Here is a 20,012-nt window from a genome sequence, read left to right as displayed (position 1 = left end):
CCAAAGATGATGGAGAGTGGTCTAGCAGACCTATAAGCCCACTTCATTAATACCTACGTATGAGTGTATTGTTCATAATACTCAGTTTGCACGTTTTTACAGTATGTTTCATTCAAGGTTTTCCGATTTCATCTCTCATCTTGCATTTGTTTCACTTGGTATCAACATTTACAAGTCCTCCAAATTAAACAATCCACTAGTTCATTGTGCCATTTGTCTCCACTATATACCATTCCAAAATTTTTTTAATAGAACTAGAATATGGACCATCCCCTAGAAATTTCCTCCAACTATTTCACACTCCTTATCAGGCCACTGCTATTACTGCTGAAGTCTCTAGATGTGCCTTAATAACCTTCTTTCTTTTCAGAAAAACCTCTGGTTTTGGAGGAGTTTTGCAGGGTTATTTTCAGTCAGATTCAGTCCACTGATGCAGCAAACAACTGAGGACAGAAAATCCTTAATCAAGTACTACTAGCATAAAGTTGTTTAGATAGACTACAATGTTCAAGGTTGTACAGAAAGGTCCAGCTCCTGCTCACAGATCCAGGTTATTTTAAAATTAGTCAGCTTGAGTACCAGTAATCACAAGTGCACACAGCCAAGCATGGGTTAGGAATCAAAGCACTTAACTTATTATTCTTTTTTTAAAAAAACCCTTGCTGCTTCTGAGATTGTATTAGGTGTTACCATTTCTAAAGTACCAGGCAGTATCTGTCAGCTTTGCTTTGTTGCAGTTGCAACAGGACTACAATACACACATATACAAGGACTAAAGGAAGGATTTGTTTTCTTCGCAAAGGCAACTGAAAGATATGTGGTCAAAAATTGTAACAGTTGGATAGATAGTATCCTAAGGCATTGAAGAGAACAAGGTACCTACCAAACTTTAAAAGCAGCTGATGGGCCAAACACACAGCTTAAATACATTTGTTGAAATCTCTTTTAAAACAAATTAATATAAAAAGAAACACACAAAAATTACCTGCCAAACACCAATATTTGCTGTGGGTTCTGAAAATGGCCGCTTGTAAACTCTACACATCTTTAAGGCATCAGAATATATCTCTGTGATGTTGTTTAACACTGCAAAGACAGCTGCCAGTGGATAAACACATGAGAAAAGACTCACATAGCCAAACTGTAAGAACAACTCCAGGTAATCATCAAAAGTACCCTGAAAAACAGAGCAAAAATAAGAACTTTAACCTACACAAAAATATATGAAGAGACACAGAATTAACAATACGGTTGTAAACACGCTTCCTCATCCCAAATCAGTTGTTTGGGAATGACTGGTGGTAGAAAACAACAACAAAAATATATCTAGTTAATTTGGAACTATTAAATTACTCAAAGCTTCTTAATAAGGGGAGGTGAAGGTTTTTGCCCTATTGCCTAATGCATTTTCGGCAACAGTCACACTTCTTATCCTTATTACATTAAGTAATTATATAAACACATTCATCCCATTCAATCCTGACTACCTCAGTGAAACAAATTACTAGAAGGAACAGCAGAGGATGGGAAAACAGTAACGCACATTTAAACTGGCAGAACATTCTCCTAGGAGAGTTGTGACATGAAAAGTCCTACTATTTCAGTCTATCCATGGAAGACCTAACCAGAAAGCTAGGCTGGTAGATAGGCAACTCTTTTCTGGTATTTCTGCTTATTTCAAAATGACTAAATCAGAATTAGTGGCCCACTTGAAGGCTAGAACAACAGAATGCAGCACTGACATTTGAAAGGAACAATTAATGCAAACAAAAAGCCCTATTCTGGCAAATGCGCAACACATCTATCACCTGGTCTTTAAACCAGGAACGTGGGTACATAAATACTGATTAAGTATTCACGTGTAGGTTATTGTGCATATTACTTTGTAGTATTATTAATAGTTTTCTGATTGTAACAGTTATTTACAGAAGCAAAGAACAAAACCAACTCATTTTTAAATAAAAGGTGTTTGCTGAACAAAGGACAGTGAAATACCATGAACAAGTTAAACTGGGATCTAGCTATATTGTATTCACCCAGACCCACATATTTTCCTCTCTCTCAAAAATGAGATATTAGAAATAAATACTTGACAGTAACCAAGATTACAAGAACCACATGAAATTGGTTTTGGCTCCACAAATCAGACACATGGTTCTCCAATCTTTTTTGCTGGTTACAGCTGTAAACTGACTACCTCTCCAAGCACACAGTGCTTTTTTTCTAGCTAATGGAGAGAGGCAGAAGTCTGAAAGCTCAGAAATCAGCATGGGGTGGCCATTAGCTGCATTCTTCACTTGAGTTCACTTTTAAGTTGTGTAGTATAGCTGGATCTGACAAACCGATCTGCAGGCCAGACCCTGAGGTGCTACCCAAGCTTTAAAACCACTGTGATTTTTCCACAGAAATGTTTTGTACGAAATCTGCGCTTTGGTAAGGTGGGATGTTTGTGCAGGATCAGTTACTGAAGTGGCAGTCACATATTTGTCCCTGCAATCACTTTCTGAGACAACTGTTGCAGGCAGGGAGCCATGCTTCCCTTTATGCTCCTCCTTCTGGTATCTGGTAACTGCATGGTATTCCTACTACTTCCTCACACCTTTCTTCTCATTTCCTTGTCCAGTACCTATTGACATTTACAACAGCAGAGTACAAAAACAAGAATATTTATTTTTCTCCTACTTTATTTATGACACTTTGTGCAGGAAGAAAGCAATCTGATAGTGTGTTAAAGAAACTGCAAAGTCTGCTATTGTCAGCCACAAAAGCAGCACATAAACTATGGCATAAAGGAAACAATCAACAAAGAAATTCAGGGAGAAAATGAATTAGAGGAGAGAAGCAGAATTTAAAAAAAATAATATAAAAAATGACTGCAGAATGTTTTTACATCTTAAACTGAGTTAAGGGCCGGAGATTTGAAAAGTGAGAGAGAAAGAAGACAAAAAACAAGAACTAAATGTTAGAAAGTGAAGGAAGGAAAAGAGAAAAGTCTGAAACACTTTATTCTGTCAAGACTCCTGTTAAACTCCTCAGTTAACTAAACGTAGTCAAATGGTTCCCCCTTGTGACAGATTTTAGAAATACTCTTGCCTGCTGACAACTCACTGCTTGCAAACAAATCGATGGTCTAATATTGTGTATTCACAAACATAGCATAATTAAAATCTTTAGACTGAAAATAAGATTGAGACCTTGAGTATACAGTACCTTGAACTGAAACTGAGGCTAGCAGAGGATACCTCCAAGGCAAAGTCATAACTCTACAACTGACCTGTTGGGTCCCCATGGAAAATTCTTCAGGGCAGAATGGTACAACAGGTGCAGATACATTTGATCCAGCTCTACACAAGAAGCATTGGGCAATGTGAGTCCAGGACACCACACTGGCTTTGTATGTGTCAGCTGAGAATCAGAGCTCAGCTCAGGTCTAAAAGGTAGCGCTTATTTGGTAAGGCATATCAACACCTGATGCTGATACACAGTTTTTGGAGCTGTGCTGGTCCATTCACAGGCACAGAGCTGGACTGTGCTGATTTACCAGTTCACACAGACACTTAACTTGGGGATTTCTGCTGTGTTCCCTATTGTATGATAGCGATGCTCTCTAAATCTCTATCTCCTCATACAAAATGTGGTAAACACCAAGCTTCCCACAGGAACGCAAGTACTAACATTTGTACGGTTTTCCAATTGCACAGGCAGCATTTCTTTTTCCTCTTCCCATTTGATGGGACTTTATACAGAAAGAGCAGAATCTGATATGATTCTGAGATCAAATTTCAAACTGCTATTCTCTACCTTTTACATAAAAGATACGTTATCGACATATAATTCTTATTCTGTAAAAATATAAATCATATAGTATTAAGCCTCTTGTGACTATGCTTGCAACATCAGATCAAGCAAGTTGTGAGCCAGTCTGTTAAGACCTTAATGTACATACTAATGTCTACATTGTCAGTTCCTTTAGAACTACAAGTAATGAATTGCACCAACTCTGTTAAAATACAAATAAAAATCATACTGGGTAGGAGGTGGACAGAAACAGAACTAGAAAGACAATGAATGCCAAAGCTGCAGTTTCAAGAAGCAAGAGCTTCCAGCAGTAGTACTGGTTTGAAGAGTTGGTCTCTTCTGCCCTCTCCATTTCTAGCCCCACCCATACAAGAATATACTCTCTCAGGCTACAGTTTAACTGACAGTTTAAACTAGTACCACTGCAAAACCAAACTAAAACAGAAACAGCCTCCCCCTTCCCTATGACAAGCTACTCATCCTGGTAGCCTCCACCCTACCCTTGGCGATTAAGGGCATATTACACAAATACTTCTTCCAGTGATATGGGGTTAGGTAGCTCCAGATTAACCTGTTCATTCCTACTCCTTCGTGCTGGTGTAACTGCAATCCTGCACTGTACCAGTTTGCTGACCGAGTGCACTATATAGCTGTATAAACAACACTACCAGCCAAACTGATGAAGCTGGAAATAAGCTGCTAGGCCAGACAGACAGGAATATTTTAGCTTGCACTGGCTGATATCTCTGTCAACTACAGCCCAGAAAACTTTTAAGTCTTTTATAGTAGTAAAACGTACAAAATAGGTGCCCATTTCTTTCTCCAACTTGACTTGTTCGACTAATGGCAGGTCCATATCTGTCTTCAGAGAACACATGCGTTTCTTCATCCTCTTCTTATGTCTCTTTTGGAGCCAGTAAGGAAGCAAGGATTCTGCAAACTGATTAAGGATCTGCGAAGTTATCAGCAAAGTGGCCAAGCTCTTAAGTAAAAAAATAAATAAATAAATTAATTAATACATCCGCAATAAAACTATGATCATTTCCAATTTTGTGCGTTCTGGTAATACTGTAAGGTGTTATACTACTACAAGAGAAGGCCAGCCTAACAAAACTAGCAATACATATGAAAAGTATAGCTGTATAGCTGCTTCAGTTCCCATTCTTTGCCACGTGCTGAAAAGATAAAAACAGGAGTTAGATGTCTGAATACTTTGTGGATCTGGATGTATCTTGAGGACAGTACACGAAGTCCAATGAAGTGTAAAGATATACACTTAATCTATACTAACATTAATAACAGAGCCAAAAAATGAACATTTTTCTATTGTTTTTTCTTCTTACTTTTTTTACCTTTGAGTATAGGAAATGTCATGAATGTTCAAGTCTGGTATAGATATGTCAAGTGTTTTGCTAGAGATCTGTTTAGAGGAACAAAGTTCTTAAGCTGAAATTCTTCTTCTTTTGTTCATTATAGTTAGAGCAAAAATATTTTCCTTGTACCTGATTTCCATGCATTTGAGTTGAAAAGACGTTAACAACAGAAAGCTGATTTCAGATACCAACTACAAATTCTTTTTGCTTTTATTTATCTTCAGCTCCTCCTGTAGTCATAAACTTCATTATTCTCCTATCCTCAAGAGTCTCCTGTTGAGAATACTACAGAGAAAACCATTTTCTAATATAAGGGGAAAGGAGGAGGAAATTAAAATTTTCCAGACTCATCTGTGTAAAGGAATAATCAATTTATTTGAAAACAGTTTCTCATTTATATGGAGGGAAAGCATTGCTCCACATTACTGTGTTATGATTCTCCAACTGTGCTAGAGGAACTGAAACATGGATTTGTAAGAAAATAGTAACTAGACAAGGAACATATTTCTTATATATTTTAGACAAGCAATTAAAAACTAAAGTCCTATTTCAATCAATCTTTTCTTTTCCCAGATTCATCAACATTCTTAAAATGTTATTGGAACTCACCTGCCTCAAAAGCTTCATATCAAACAGGACAAAAGCAATGTAGAAGAGAGATGCAAAACAATTTAAGAAGTTGAACTGCAATTAAAAATATTTGTTATTAGTACTTAAGCAAAAGTTCAAATGCAGAATATTACCAAACTTAACAGTTACCTTGACTAAATAGCTTCCATGCAAATTTTAACTATTAAAATTTTCTTTACCATTTTTTAAACTTAGGTCAGAAAAACCTCATTTTCAATATTGGTCCTACTGAGATTTTCATGTGACAAGCTTAACGCTTTCCTAAAGCACAGTACATAAAGAAACACGGACATTAAAAACACATCACCTTCTATTTAACTTTCATCTTTTGGCAGTTTCCACAAAGGTAATGCAATAATGGGGAATGTATTCATCCTAAATTAGGGTAATGATTTTTTTCCCCAAATAAATACTTTGTCAAAATATATGCATTGGACGACATATCTCTCAACATGCACAACTGCTCCTTGATATATGCTAGTTGAGCTTTATGTTTAATTACTTCAAGAGGTTTTATGACCAAAAGAAATATTCCCTACTTCTAAAATGAGACATAATCACAGTATTGGACCTAAAAAATCATAATCAAGCTCTGAAGTAGGAGAAAACTTGTCCTACTTGCTATCAGTGCTAGAGCTCATGGAAGACATAGATAACATTTGGAGAGTGCAGAGAGCCACTCATAGATTAAAAGTGAAACTTGAGGGGGTTTAATTTGACATTTTATATTTTTTAAAATTATATAAAATCCGCATAGGGAAAAAAGAGAGGGTGCTACTTTTTGTGAGAAAGGCAGAGAAAGCTTTAAATCATACGTACAAGAGTTTTAGCTCTAGAGATTACCAGTAATGGAAGGATAGCAAGCAGATTTCTAAAAAATCATAAAAAGGTATACTGAGTTAAGGGAGGAAGAAAAAAAGGGAACTCTGGAGGAGAATTGAACAATCTTTTCAAAAAGGAAACAACATTAAGTTTCAAAATAAGCCAATTTCACAACTGCTTTTACTGAACATCTTATATAGGAATTTAATTCCCTTATATAGGAACACAAGCGCTACTTGATCAGAGACACAAAGTAAATACATTGGTATATACTATAAACTGCATAGGAGCAGACTGATGGACATATCTCCAGCCTCCTCTGACTGGTTGTCGGAATGTTAGTACAGGTGGAAGTTAATACATGAGCTTTTTAAAATACAGGTTTACCATAAAATCTTGCAAAAAGTGAAAGGAATAGTTCCCAGTTGAAGACCAGACCACATCAATCAACAGAAAAACTTACATACACAGAATCCTAATGAAAGAACAAATTAATACAAACAAAGCCCTAACTCTCCAGTATAAAAAGAGGCATCTAAAACAGTCTAGCAGTTACTGCAACCAGAGCAGAAATCCTGCTTACCCTGAGATTTGTGCTATTATTTGGCCCAAACAAAACCGTAGGTCAGTGAGGTAATAGTAGGAAAACACTAATAAATCACATGACAAGTACTTTTTAAATCACATTAAAAGCTGCTTATACTACATACTTACCACTAAAACCTTCAGAATTAAATGATTCTGATATGAAGATTCCAGCCTGTGATTTTCTAAAATACCAACAAAATTATTAATCAGTAAACAGCAGAAGCACTAGACATTGTTATACAGAGTAAACAGACATTTTTCCTCCACCTAAGAATTAATTAATTAACTAATAGTATATGTGGAATAGCTCCTTCAACACATTATGGCAAAAACAATTTACACTCACTCAACCTATAAAGCTAATCTGATGCACAATATTGACATATATATTTTTAGCTGCAACTCTAGTATTTTTTTCGACTGCAAAGGTTTTTCCTTTTACATCTTTCTTTCTTTCTCAGAAGAGCTGTTTTATAACAGAAAAACTATTCATCATTCTTAACACTTAATAAAATGTGCCTAAGTTATTGATTTTTCTTTGGCTGAAAACAAATGCAAAACTAATTGGAATATATTATGAAAAATAACAATACCAGATTTGATTCAAAATCCATAAATGCTCATAGAAATATTCTCATTCATCTCCAAGGAATTTAGATCAGACCCTAAGCTCTAAAGCAAGACTAGAGTACATGAAGTTCAACTGATGTATTACGCATTCTAAAATTGAGATTTTCAGTTTATTCAATATAAACTGTCAGAAGCTGATGTTTGAGGAAGGCTGGTTAATCAGGGGGAGGAAGGGGAAGTGAATGGGAGATTTCCCATTTCTTTTCACTCTTTTGTCAGATTGTACCTTTAAAGCCCTGGATAAACAGTAACTGAATGAGGAGGAAGGACACTAGCAGGAACTCTGTCAGCAAGGCTGAAAGAAGAGAGCAGCACCTAGGGACCTTGTTCAGGACAGAACAGCAGAGTTGTACTCCAAAAGAGCGTGAAGTTGGGCCTGACACATGGAAGGTGTACTCAGGGGCCTGAATGCAATTTTTACTTTTAGCTTTCATTAAATTATCAGTTCTCACGATAAACGGGTGCAAGAAGTGTGCTTAAAAATACCCCAGATTGTTTCCTCTGTTTTGCCAGTGTAGCTGTTTTAAGTCAGATCTTAGCTGAAAATGTCAGCTGGGAGAGGAGGCAGGACAGCTACATGAGCTTTTCATCCTATTCACAGCATGACAGCATAAACACGTTGGACAGCACAGAAAAGGCACAAGCCGTCAGTGTCGTGAGGGACAAATATTGTTGCTGCTGAATATGAAACACCAGCTTAAAACCAAAAAACAGTCGGTTAAAAAAAACTTGGGTTACCTGTTAAAGACATTATAGTCTACCTGATCAACACAACTGGGCATTTTGCGTAATGTTTTTTTGCAGTATAGTAAAAAAAACTGAAACAAAACAGTCAGTTGAAACCTAGATATAAAGTCATTATTTAAATAAAAACCCCTGAACAGTCATAAACAAACCAAGAAATTGCTTGCTTTCACTATTGTTGCTGTCAAGTTGAGTTGGCTGAGCAAATCATTTTGGCACGCATAACCTACCCCTACTTCAACACTTTTTACTCGGTCTTCTGCATCAATCTCCCTTTTGCTTAATCTTTCTTAGATTCTAAGTTTCTGGGCCTCCATCTTCAGTAATCTGGATTCTGTCCTGTAAACGTATGCCATATTGAGCTACACAAAACACTTAACTTTCCATTAGCTTCATCTATTAACTTTGTCTGAAATTAACTGCACATGTCCGTAGAAGTGCTAAAATTCAAAATAAAACACTAACATTTCACTATCCTTATGTTAGGCTACAAAACATAAGGTCCCAACAGTTAAAAAAGTCACACACACAGGGAAAACAAGGCAATCTATTATAATATTGCTCCTCTTCTGAGAGGGCCCAGAGGAAAATATTTTGATAGGGATATGAAATCTCTTTGTTATATGTACAGCATACACACACACTCTCACATGGCATTTAGTTGATGTTTTTAGGTTTTCTTCCATTATCTATCTCAGTGCCTCTGTCCTCTGCACAGGTGTAACACTAGACTAAGATGTATTCAGCAAACCCAGGTGTGGACGCAAGCTGCCAGGACAGTCCCCCCTGCCATCCACCTCTGAGCTCCCGTCCCCACATGATCTCACCTCACCACTTTCGCAAGCACTATGGCTGATAACAGACAAACAAAGAGCTTAATCAGGGAAAGGGGACTTCTGCACCAAAGGCAGAGAGCATCTGTAGAGGAAGGCAGGATAACCCCTTTTGATAGCATGCTAGACTCAGACCAAATTAAACCAAAGATGAAACTGCAGTCTCAGAACACTAAGATAATAACGTAAGAAGTTAAATGTAAGAAGTTGAAATGGCCATCTCTTATACCCCACAGTAAAAATCTACTTCAGCATTCTGTTGAACAAGAACTCACAGTAACGTATTCTACAACGAAGCAAATTCTAAACATCTGGGATTCTAATTTTAAGGAAGAATAAACAACTTTCTTACCCCATGATGTTAAGAATTCAGCAGCATACCGATAGATACGATTCATAATTTCAATCACAACAGCATATATGATACTGGGCACAAACAGCATCAAGCTGCTGAAGTTAGACTCATTCTCTTCATGATAATCCAGAGCCCACTGTTCCAAATCAAAGTAAATCATCATCACATACAGTGAGAAGTAGAGGCAAAGGCACACAAATGGTAAGGACACCAGATAAACCCGTATTTGTCTCTTAATACTTGAGTACACGGGTTCCTCCCTCCCAGTAATGGGATTGATACCCAGGACACCATGGAAGCCTGGCCTTGGTTCTTCAAACTGTCGTTTCATCAACAGTGTCCCCCAACGGTATGTCATGATGGCACAAATCCTCTTCCAAACTTCCAGTATCACAGTGGACCAGAGCAGATTGAATGTGGCAAACATCACATACTTGTCATAGTCTTCCCATGCAAACACATAATAAGGAATCCCAATGACAGCCATTGGAATCAAAGCAAATGTGAAGTACTCTAAGAAGCCAAAGTAGAGAGCAATGGTTTCGCCGAAGTAGCAGCGTATCTCATCTGCAGAGCAAAATGGATCAATTAAGATTACAGTTAATACAATGTCACTATAATATCACACTTGAATTTACATCAATCTCTTGGCACAAATTTTTTTTCTAAACAACACTATGAAAATTATTGCTTTTTTTATATATAGATACATACATACATTCAGATGGCAGGGAAGTCAAATATCTCAGTACTTACTATATCAATCAGGTATCTGGGGGGCAGGGGGTGGTGGTGGTGGCGAAAACCAAAAACACAAACGCACTAGCATTCTTGAAACAGAATCTATCATTAAATGGCTAGAATGCCACACATGACATTCAGCATCATAAAAAACAAAGTTCAACACCAAATGACACCTAACTTCTGAAGCTTCTCACTGACATATGTACACCTGGGAAACAAATTTGTTCCAGCCTGCTCAGGGCCAAAAAGGACTAGTTGTGCTTTGCCAGCCCTCAAGGAACTAAAGGAATAGATGAAAAGGTATATTGAAATCTTAAATCTTAAGTGTGTCAGATAGCACGCCTAGACTGAGACATTCCCTTCAGCGGACAACGGATACATGAAATACACACTTGTTGTACTCACCAAGGTTGTCTGCTCAGGCTTTATAAAGACTTGGAAAGTGCACTACTAATGGATATATTTCATGACAGATGTATTACCTCCAAGGAAGATAAGACCTCACTATCTTACTACTAACAAAAACTGTAGGAGTATTAGTCAACATAATTTAGAAATGGCAACACATAAAAATGCCAACACATAAAAATGCCTACCAAGCTGAGTTTAGAATGCTGAAATCTGTTTTATCTTTGCCTGCTTGGAGAACCAGATTGCTTGTATGCCACTACTATGCATTTACCAGCTTAATAAAACAGCCATAACATCATGACCTCTGATTTGACACTGTACATGCACCCTCCATAATAGACTAGCACATCAAAACCTCATGTGCAATACCAGAATATTCTTACTTCTTACAAAACACTACAGCTTGCAAAACACTACAGCAGAAGTTCACAATTGCCAATGAGATAAGTTTCTGAAAGCAAGAAGGAAAGTAAAACCGACAGAAGAATCAGCTCTCCAAAATCCCCCTCAATAAAGAATTAATTAACAAATAAGTTCAAGTGTAGGTCATTAGCATCATTTCACATTCCAAATACACAACATGAAAAACATTCCTAAATTAGTACACATATAACAGGGTTCCTGGGATTTACTTTGAAATTTCGTGTGTATTCAATGTCAGTTAAAAAAACCTCTCTCCTGCATAAACAAAAGGCAAGTGCACAGTAAGCCCCCTAACACAATACTCTGGAATCAGGCCTTATCAAGCCAGATCTTTTTACTTCCTGTAGCTCAGGAAAGAATCTTAAGCAACTGCAAGACCCAGAGATTAATAATCAGGCAAACGCCCAAATATTGATTTTCTTATTTTAAAGTAATGTTTATAGGCTTAGAATCCAGAACTTAACTTTCCACATTGCCAGACTAAAAAATATTTTCATTTTAAGCTTATTCAGTGTGTAGAATATACTCAAGTGACAATAGGATGCAACAACATACAGTCCTAATAAAGACAATAAATTTAAATCAAACATTTGTAAACATGCTTTTGACATGCCTACAACTCAAAATAGCTTTGGGAACTCTAGACATTGAGGAGCTTTCCTGTCAAGAGTCAGTTTGAGAAAAGTCTTGGCTTGGTCCACTACTGCTTTACTGATGGGTAGGAAGAATTTGTGATGTGCAGACTTATTACCAGGAAGCTTGCAGATACTGAATCTGCAGACTCTGAGTCACTGATTTCAATTTTGCAAGTCTTGAACTGTTTCAGGAGATTACAGAGAAAATGCTGAAAGAGGAAAAACTTGCCCAACCAGTAAAAGAGCAATGGTCTAATTTCAAGATTATGCTAGACGACCACAGTGCAAATGCTGAGCCTTTGAACTGCCCTCAGCTCCAACTTGGAAACTATGACCAAAGGCATATACACAGATCTCCTGCAGCCACAACAAAGAAAAGCAAGAGGCAGCAGCCTGCACATCCAGCACTTCACTCCAAAACAGTTATACTGCAAGTCATTACAGCAAAAGATTATCCTACAGCCATCTTAAAGAGAATTCAATGAAGAGACCTCAACTGTGCATGTCAACAAGTCTGGAAATGTGGATGCTTCCTTAACCAGAGCCTAAGCCACTGTGTTGATTCCAAGACCTGTAAAAGCAAGGCTGGATAAAACAAGGACTTTGGTTCACAAGGGCCATGAAAGCAACTTGGGCAGAAAGGTAACGTTAAAGGAAGTGAACTGCAATGGGTAATTGGGGATGTGAAAAGGTAAACTCTTAGTGAAACAACAGACTTCTTGGTACAATACTTATCTTCCACACAGGAGTTTTACTTCTATTGAGGCTAAACGCTGGAGTAGAAGTTAGGAAGGACCCTTGATCTTCTCACACAAACTGAAGAGAAAACTTATCCAGAAGAAACCCTGCATTTTATTTGTAGTGGAGTAAGTGTTCACATACCTAAAGGTTGATAGCCAACTTTCATTTGGCCATACCAACTGTGACGGAGCTTTTTCAACTCTTCTCTATCGTGCAGTGGGAAAATCTGAACTAGAATACCACTGGTCAATAATCTTCTTACTAAAAGGGAAAAGAAAAAAAAAGGTACCTAGTACTCCTCCAAAGGACAGTTAATTGATATAAGCAAACAGGTTGCATTATGTAGTTAGCAAGCCTAAACTTCCTTTGAAATAGATCTAGCATTTAAATCCTAAAAACAAATAAATTGCCTGCATGCTAATTAAAAAAATATTCATCACAGAGAGCAGTTCTACTTATTTGTGCCACCCACTGGAAGAGAAAGAGTAACCTTTTTACATCTATTAACTATTCTATAGGTTTTCAATATAATCGGTTGCAGCTTGAATAACAAAAAGTGCTACAGGTCAGAACTGAAATGCCACATGTCGATTTGTGGGGAAAGGTCTGGCTGTTGCATTTGAGCAAAGAAAGGCACAACAAATCAAACTGACAAAGCAAAACCAAAGCAAAGCACTAAATTGAGGCATCATTGTTGTATTAATTATGGGAAAGATATTAAAAACATTTTTTGAATTATCAATTTACACTAATTCATAAATTACAACACATCTTCATTGCAAACAAACAAATATTCCACAATTTGTATTTAACTTTGTTATGGAAAGTAATACCACCTGTGTGGATCAACAATTAACAAACTGTTCTGGACGTAACAACCACAGAAATATTAAAAAAGAAAAATTCAAAAACAGGAAATGGGAGACACTGGAAGTTGTGTGATAGTTTTTTACCATTTCCCATCGGCATCTAGTTCATCTAAAAGTTTCCCATGACAGAGTTACCACAATCTCTCTAAAACCCTGTTCTGATGTTTGATTACCCTCCTTGTGAAAAACATTTTCTCACTATCTATTCAGAATTTCTATTGTTGGACTGTTCATCCATTGCCTCTTGTCCTACCACTGCAGAGTGGTGAGAAAAAAAGTTGACTAAAAATAGTTGGAATTTAATGTCTGAAAGATTTCTCTTCATTGCACGAAAATTAAGTTGTTTTCACCATGAACACCATCCTACATCTACACAGTGAGTTACAGGCAACAAATTACATTGCTTACCAATTGATTTTCCTGGATACAGCTTTGCCTGAGGATATCCTGGAATCATTTTCTCATCTTTAGCTCTCAAATTTTCAAGTTCATGTTTGATGATATACTGACATTCTGCCATTGTAAGGAAATTGTGATTGTCATCTAAATCAAAAAGAAGGTAGTATGAAATTGTGCAGCACAGGAAGACAACCCTGGCAGCAAATAACTATCAAAAATTACCAGAATCAGAAAAAAAAAAAAATTTACAATTACTGTCAACCAACAATCCCTAGCAAAAACTCCAATTTTTAAAATAAACATCTTGGGAAGAAGTTTTCTCTAACCGGCACATGTTGGCCACTGCATTTTTGACTACCCAGGTAAAGTAAGAGAACAAATCACTCAAGAGACAAAGACAGCCCTGAAGTACTAATTGCTGAAGGCTCAGTGTACCAGCAAGTACTACATGCTCTTGCCCTGCTGAAAGACTCTTTCTTAAGCACCCACTATTTGCCAGTCTCAGAATTTCCATACACCTTTCTGCCATACAGTTACTGAAGTAGTTTTACAACGAAAAACAATAAGATGTCAGGACAAATCATCTTCTCAGTAAGCATTTCACAGCAAGTATTACAGTATCTTGCTCTTTATTGCCCATACAACATAATGATAAGCCATTTGAGACAATTAGTTGTGATAAAAATACAGAAATAAGGTAAAACTATAAGAAACCTTTCCAAAAATCACAAATTTTGAAGAGCTACAGCAACATACCTATTGTCAACCCCATCAATTTATCATCAAGGAAACAGAGTCTCATTTCCTTGAGATAACAACCAACCAGATTTTTACCCCCCACCCTTAGGAATAAGAAAGTATAGAGATGGGCTTAAATACACTAAGTGAAAAGAAAAAACAGCAACAAGTCTCCAATACAAAGAGTAAGAATACAGTATAATTTCAATTGTGGAACTAGAAATACTAGTAAGGCAACACAGGCTGCATAGTTTCTTTTGTAGACGACACATTTTTCACCTCATCTAAGCATGGTCAACTATTTTAACCTCTGATCAGATCTGGACAAGACTAAAATTATACTGGTGTTTAAAAAAAAAAAAAAAATACCAAGAGATACAGCAAAAATTATCCTTCAGGTTTACAGTAGTTGGAGTTCCAGCTGCTACTAGAGAATCCGTTAGCAATGAGAATCAGATTCGCATTAAGAACATAAATGCGTGAATAACAGAAATGGCACCTTTACAACTGACAAGGTTTCCTAATTTCAGGTTAACAAGGTCACAAAAGAAAAGACACCGCAGCAGTAACTGAACACAGCAACAGTGTTGAATAAACTGGCACCAAACAAACAATAAAATTCAACTTCATTATTGTTTGAGACAGATCCAAGAACCTTTACAGTGAAAATGTGGTAAAAGGCATCACTGAAACAGGCACATGAAAAGTATAAGCAAGACTAAGCTGGAACTCCAATATTCACCTAGAGAGCAAAATGAGTTCCACCACTGCAGGGAGGTTAAATAACTTACAGGTTGTACATTTAAAAGAAAATGTTACTGTATTGGCACTTCCTCAAAATAAAACAGGAAAAAGAATGATTGCGCTAATCATGCTCAAATTCCATTGAATGGCTCTGTAGTGTTATTTAATTATTTAATTCCGTTTGATGATAAATATTAGAGAGCAAAATATTTCTATTTTCTCCAGCTAATTATAAGACAATAAGCCTCAAAACTGGCTCACAGGTTTTAAAAATAAATTGCTATGTTAATTCATAACATTGATTGTTAACCCTGCATTCATGTTTATTAACTATTTTTTCTTGTCTTATTCTCAACAAAAATCTTTCAAACAAGAGACTATTTTGAGTATACAAAAGCATAAAGTAAAACACAAGCAAAAAGTGGAAGCCATGTGAAAGAAAAAAAAATTAACTTCATTATATGGTCTGAATTTCCACAGGTAAAAACGACTATTTTTGTCATGGCTTGTTCTTCCTATTTCTGTTTACTGTTACCATTCCAAGTAATAGAAAGTCTGTGAAAGGCTAAGCAGTGTTAATTGCTTATAAACTTTAGCCACAGCTTTGCAATGACAAAGACCCCTAGAATTGCTTACCTGCAAAATCTTTGAAAGTTTTTCTACTGCTGTATGTAAAAGTTCTCATTGAGTTATCATTACATTCCTTCACCAAACCCACAGTCTCAGCTCCCAGCAACAGCCTTAAGTGGGAAGCTCCAACCAGATAAATATTTTCATCTCCATTTTCCGTGGCCAATGGTTTAACCATCAGTTGTGCACCTTCACAGTAAAGAAAGGCAAAATAAGGAAGAGAATACATAAAAATTACATCCCAAAACCCTAGTATTTTAGCATCCATCATATCGGACCTAGTTATCAGGAGCACTGAAGTTGCATCTTTTTAAGGGCACAAAGAATTAAGGCTTCAACAGCCTTATGACAGTTAACTGTCATGTGGCGCTCAGAATCTTGCAGGGTCACCCCTGCTTTAGCCCTGTTTCTGTGGAAGCGCTCACAGACAGTGAACTGGAACAACGGAGACAGTTTGGATACACTCCCCTAAAGCTCACATCATGTAAAGCAACCAGTGCTTCTGCAAACAGTCCCACTCATTTTAAGGAGACTAGACTCTTGAAATAGAAACAACCTTGACTTATCTAACAGTGGCCTGAAAGCAAGTTTGTAGTCACAAATCCAGTAGCCACAGAAATACTAGTGGCCATAAGACATAAGCTACAACAGCCACAAATAAAGCCTTTCTAAAAAATGTAAAAAAAAAAAAAGAAGTCTAAGGAATTACAAATAAATTAGCTTAACTTCAATTCATGGAAATTTACTAAAACAAGTAATGGAACATTGTCTTTGTAAGAGCCTACAAGCTAGCAAAAAGATAATTAAAATCCAACGTGAATTTATCAGGATTGAATTGCCTCCTGCTATCTTAACTTCGTTCCACAACATGGTACCAAGTCTTGTGGCCAGGACAGTAAATGTGCTGCATCTTCATTTTGTCAAGGCTTACAATGTTCTCAAAAGCAACAAGAGAAACATGCTTTAGACAATTAATATAAAAACTGATATCAAATCTATGTTGAAAGACAGGTTACCAAGGTTTAAACACAAAAATGTAAGCATTCTAGAGTTCACCAGGCATGTGACCTTAAGCAAGTATTTTCACTAATAACTGGGTTAACAGGGTCCAGATATTACATTTTGACACCAGCACGAAGCTCTATTCTTACATAAAATTAAGCAACTTCTAAAATGCAAAAAGGAGTGGGATTGGCTAAACAATAATTAAACCACAAATTACCCGAAAACTAATTTTCTGTATGTCCTCATATTAGGGTGACAGACAATTTGATTTCAAAGTGTTATAGAAGATCATACTGTACTCACCTCCATTTGCTTTTTTGTCCACAATTCGTTTAGTGAACCATTCTACGGTTTCCTCTTTAGTACCTTTTGCAAGCTCAATTACTACCAGAGGCCTGAAGTCAGGCTCCAAAGTATCCAAGAAAGACCAGCTTTCCGCCATCTTTTGAGAGCTTGCTACGTACAAAAACAAAATAAAAACGACAGTGTTAAAAAAATATTTGGCATCAATCTAAAAAATCACGAAACTTTATTATAGTGAGCTACATATGTCTGTGCTTAGCAAAGTGGTAGGTGCCCATTTCTGTGGACCTACCAAAAAGAGGACTTTGAGTAACCTCTCCACTTGCCATTTGGCATGATGCTACCGGTCTTCAGTGGTATTTATGCCCTACTTTCTAAGTAGCAAAATTGTTGTTGCTATGTATAGCAAAGTAGTAGTGATGAGAAAGCAAAAAAATGAATGAAGTAATAAAGAGAAACTATCATCAGAAGCAACATCTTGCAACTTCCTACAGTGTATTATTTATCAGAAAAATGATAACATGAACAGAAGAGAACATCAGTCAAACAGATATCTAAAACCAATAAGCTTCTCCTGGTAAAACTGTGCAAGCACATTGTACGTTTAAGGAAGATCTTTCTCAGTTAATGTTCTGAAGCTCTAACCATACCAAGAAAACATACACCACCTTGGGTAGGTGAGCAGGACACCTATCACATAGATAAGCAAATTATGCACAAAGCAATTAAATGACTTGTTGAAAGATATAAACCAAGCGTTCTGTGACAAAGTCCATCTGCAAAGCACTGGGCATCAGCACAGCTTTATATGTAAATAATCCAAATGATCTAAGTGAACCTTTAGAGAATCATACAATCATTTCAGTTGGAAAAGACCCTTAAGATCATCAAGTCCAGCCGCAAACCTAACTCTGCCAAGTCCACCACTAAACCACGTCCCTAAGCACCACATCTACACGCCTTTTAAATACCTCCAGGAATGGTGACTCAACCACTTCCCTGGGCAGCCTGTTCCAATGCCTGATAACCCTTTGGGTGAAGAAATGTTTCCCAATATCCAATCGAAACCTCCCCTGGTGCAACCTGAGGCCATCTCCTCTCATCCTATCCCTTGTTACTTGGGAAAAGAGACCAACACCGACCTTGCTCTCCTTTCAGGTAGTTGTAGGGAGTGATAAGGTCTCCCCTCAGCCTCCTTTTCTCCAGGCTAAACAACCCCAGTTCACTCCGCTGTGCCTCATAAGTCTTGCTGATATTGTACCTTCAACTTTTTATATAAAAGATTCTACAGAGATCATTGTATCATGCTTCATAAAGCAACTTAGAGGTGCTGATATAAAAAGATAAGTCTGGTAACTAACCCACTTATTTAAAAATAAAAATTAAAAAGCCAACCAAAAACCCTATCACAGACTAAATTTACTGAATTTAAAACTGAAGGGAAGGTTTTGGGTTGGGTTTGTTTGGTTTCTGCAGGGTTTTTTTTTGCTATTAACTTCACTGAAGAAAGGATTTTACCTACTGTCTTCAAGCAGTTTTCCCCCTCCTGTTCAAAAACTGAAATTGCTTGATTTCTAAGTTGCACTAAGCATGCAGTTCAGCTTTTATGGGTTTTAGTTGTGTGATTCACAGAGAAATTACGTTCTCCAGTGTTTCACATAAATTATCCTACAAAATATAGTGATACTGTAAACACATGCATATCATAATAAATGAATGTATTTGCTTTTGACTAGGAAAAAACCTTTCAAGCTGGATTTCAATAGGGCTTTCAATTAATTTCACTTCCCAGTTCATATGTACACAATGCTGCAGCATTTAGATTTACAGCTCTGAACCCAAGTATGTATGTCTTTATAAATCTAGTGTATTTCCTTTAAAGTATTTTAAAACATGTATTTTAAAACATTTTAGATGCAAATCTGCACAAGCAGAATGTATCAGACAAAGGAAACCATAATCAGCAACTAGGCACTGTAACCGTGATTGTCAATGATTGACAACATGGTCTTGACTCGTCACTCCACTTTATTCCATCACTTTCCGTAAGCAGTTTTATTTATTTTAAAGAAGATAATGCCTGCCACATCATGCGTATACCAACTTCGATGGAATTTAAAAAATGAAAAGCACTAGATAATTATTGCTAGTTAATGATACCACTTTACAGAGCAGTTATCTTCTGAAAACAGCCTTTTTATACAGAGCATGCTGCTCCCTAACCTTGGCTCCTATCATTTATTCAGAATCATTGTGCTTGGCAGAGTGACAAAGTAAGATTTGTTATTTTTAGGCTTCTTACTACTGAAAACAGAGCTGAAGCACTCTTTCAGCTTGCGTTTGTGGTTTCCTATACCACAAAGCATCCCGTTTAATGCCCAGCACAGACCCTGCGGGATGTAACTTGGCCTCTTCTTTCACACCTACACACAGTGTAACTTACGACACGACCCAGAAGCATGGGGAACAGAGACAAAAGGACTGATAATCCCCAAAGCCCGCTTCCCGCTCACGAAGCCGTGGGCTGGCCGCCCAGGGAGGCCTCCCAAGCCCGCGCACCCCTCCGGGCTGAGGCAGCTCCAGCCCCTTTCCGCGGG

At 37.1% G+C, this 20,012-nt stretch overlaps 1 protein-coding gene across 1 annotated transcript; it reads right to left on the bottom strand.

Annotated features, from left to right (window-relative positions):
- Positions 1-985: 985 nt before the first annotated feature.
- Positions 986-17,554, bottom strand: ANO10 (anoctamin 10; the record flags this gene model as incomplete). Its single annotated transcript, XM_010086179.1, has 9 exons — positions 17,416-17,554; positions 16,114-16,296; positions 14,005-14,139; positions 12,869-12,988; positions 9,771-10,340; positions 7,338-7,393; positions 5,781-5,855; positions 4,598-4,780; positions 986-1,177 (listed from the first exon to the last, which is right to left on the bottom strand). Coding segments are annotated over exons 1-9 (1,653 nt in total), but the record flags the coding sequence as incomplete, so codon positions are not given.
- Between the last annotated feature and the right edge of the window lie 2,458 nt (positions 17,555-20,012).

Source organism: Pterocles gutturalis, unplaced genomic scaffold, assembly GCF_000699245.1.
Source record: "Pterocles gutturalis isolate BGI_N339 unplaced genomic scaffold, ASM69924v1 scaffold53210, whole genome shotgun sequence".
NCBI classification, from domain to species: Eukaryota; Metazoa; Chordata; class Aves; order Pterocliformes; family Pteroclidae; genus Pterocles; species Pterocles gutturalis.
The sequence above is the reverse complement of the archived record's forward strand: the minus strand, read 5'-3'. Positions and strand labels throughout refer to the sequence as shown.